General features: G+C 39.3%; 1 protein-coding gene across 1 annotated transcript in view; it reads right to left on the reverse strand.

Moving 5' to 3' along the window:
• The window catches only part of LOC107579510 (6-phosphogluconolactonase-like), a 2,154-nt gene extending 1,049 nt beyond the window's left edge, over positions 1-1,105 (reverse strand). The window contains exons 1-2 of the mRNA XM_016265339.1: positions 1,002-1,105; positions 343-620 (exon numbers count right to left, since the gene is read on the reverse strand). Coding sequence (XP_016120825.1) covers positions 343-620; positions 1,002-1,064 — 341 coding nt within the window. The 5' untranslated portion in view covers positions 1,065-1,105. The remainder of the gene's footprint in view (positions 1-342; positions 621-1,001) is intronic.
• Between the last annotated feature and the right edge of the window lie 504 nt (positions 1,106-1,609).

The raw sequence follows: 1,609 nt of genomic DNA on the forward strand, positions 1-1,609 counted from the left end.
GGTGAGCAAGTGATGTAATGCTAAATTTCTCCAAATCTGTTACCACGAAGAAACAAACTTACCTACATCTTGGATGGTCTGAGGGTGAGTAAAGTTTCATTTTTGGGTAAACTATTTGTTTGGTTATGGATTGCAAGTGCCCAAAACTTGCAGTTTGTTCTCATATCTTTGATTCAATTCTTTTGAGGGGTGATCTAAATATTTGACAGGCCTGTGCTGCAGTTCTACAGATGTTTTACCTCTTGGTCTCTGTGTCATGTGACTGAAAACTATGAATTGACTTGATTTGCTCTACAGGTTTTGTAGTACAAGTAAAAGACTGCCACTCCTTCTAATATGTACCGAGTTACCTTATATAAGCCATAAGTGCTCTCAGGATCAGAGAAAGGAACGAGTCTCTCATCGCAGAACCCAATGAGCCATCTGCTGCAGTCCAGGTTTGGGACAGCAGGCAGCTCCTTACTCAGGATGGACACCAAACTCCCTCCTGAAAGGCCCAGAGAGAAGCTTGCACCTGTGCGGAGAGCTTTCTCTGCTCGAGAGGACACCAGCTGGGCCAGAGTGGCTCCAAGCTCGGCCACTGAAGGGAAAACCACCACTCTTCGTCCAGACATAATTCTCTGAAATAAAGAGAGGCAATGATTATGCCAGTCAGGTCAGATATGAAGCAATGCATAAGTCAACTGACTCTGCACAACTCATGCGTCCAACTTCCCATGACCAGAAAAAAGAAACAATAAGTTAACTGCCGTCTGCAATTCAGGAGCTGTGAACAACGTGTACTGTTTAATTTGATTGGGCAGTGCAGGTTTGATAAAGTCGAATGAATTAAGGAAGCAAGTTATTGCACCGAAATGTGAGAGCAGTAGAATAAGTGCACTAAGAGCCTACCGACAAACTCGGATAATAATAACACGACAAAATTATGATTTTATCGTGCTTTTATACTTCCACGCTGGCTTATGGAAGCTGTAAACACTAAGAAATTACATTTAACTCACCAAGGAATGTTTTCTTAATAGTGAGATTTCCTTTACGTGCCCCTCACACGATCTGACCAACATCCAATCGCAGCGAACTTTGCCTACTGTTGCATTCTGGGTAATGTAGTGCTGACGAGTCAAGCTCCGTTTCTAAATAATCAGTTGATTTGACGGCCTTGGAGTCTCAAATCCCATCATTATATTATATAATATAATAATATAAATTGTTTACCATATTTATGACCATATTTATTAGCATTATCACAGTATGTAAGGAACAGATCAATTGCAATTTATCTGTGACAATTTAAGACTAATTTAAGAGCCTAACAAATTTCTCTATGTATGCAAAAATACATTATATCAGCAGTAAATAATCGAAAATTATATTTACAACATTTTATTTTCCCTCTGGCTTACACTCAAACTGCTCCATTTGAATAGATGGCGCTAGTGCCCCATATTTAGATAAATCATTTACACTGAGCTAAACCAGGAGAGCGAACCTTCTGTGTGTAAGATGAAAACTGTGGAAACCGTTTATGTGGCATTATCACGTTAAAACATACGACTAGCTGAAGTATATGAATAGCAGTCGAATCTGTATATATCTGTAAAAAAAAAAA

The sequence above is a fragment of the Sinocyclocheilus grahami genome, unplaced genomic scaffold (genome assembly GCF_001515645.1).
Source record: "Sinocyclocheilus grahami isolate Dianchi unplaced genomic scaffold, SAMN03320097.WGS_v1.1 scaffold17855.1, whole genome shotgun sequence".
NCBI lineage: Eukaryota > Metazoa > Chordata > Actinopteri > Cypriniformes > Cyprinidae > Sinocyclocheilus > Sinocyclocheilus grahami.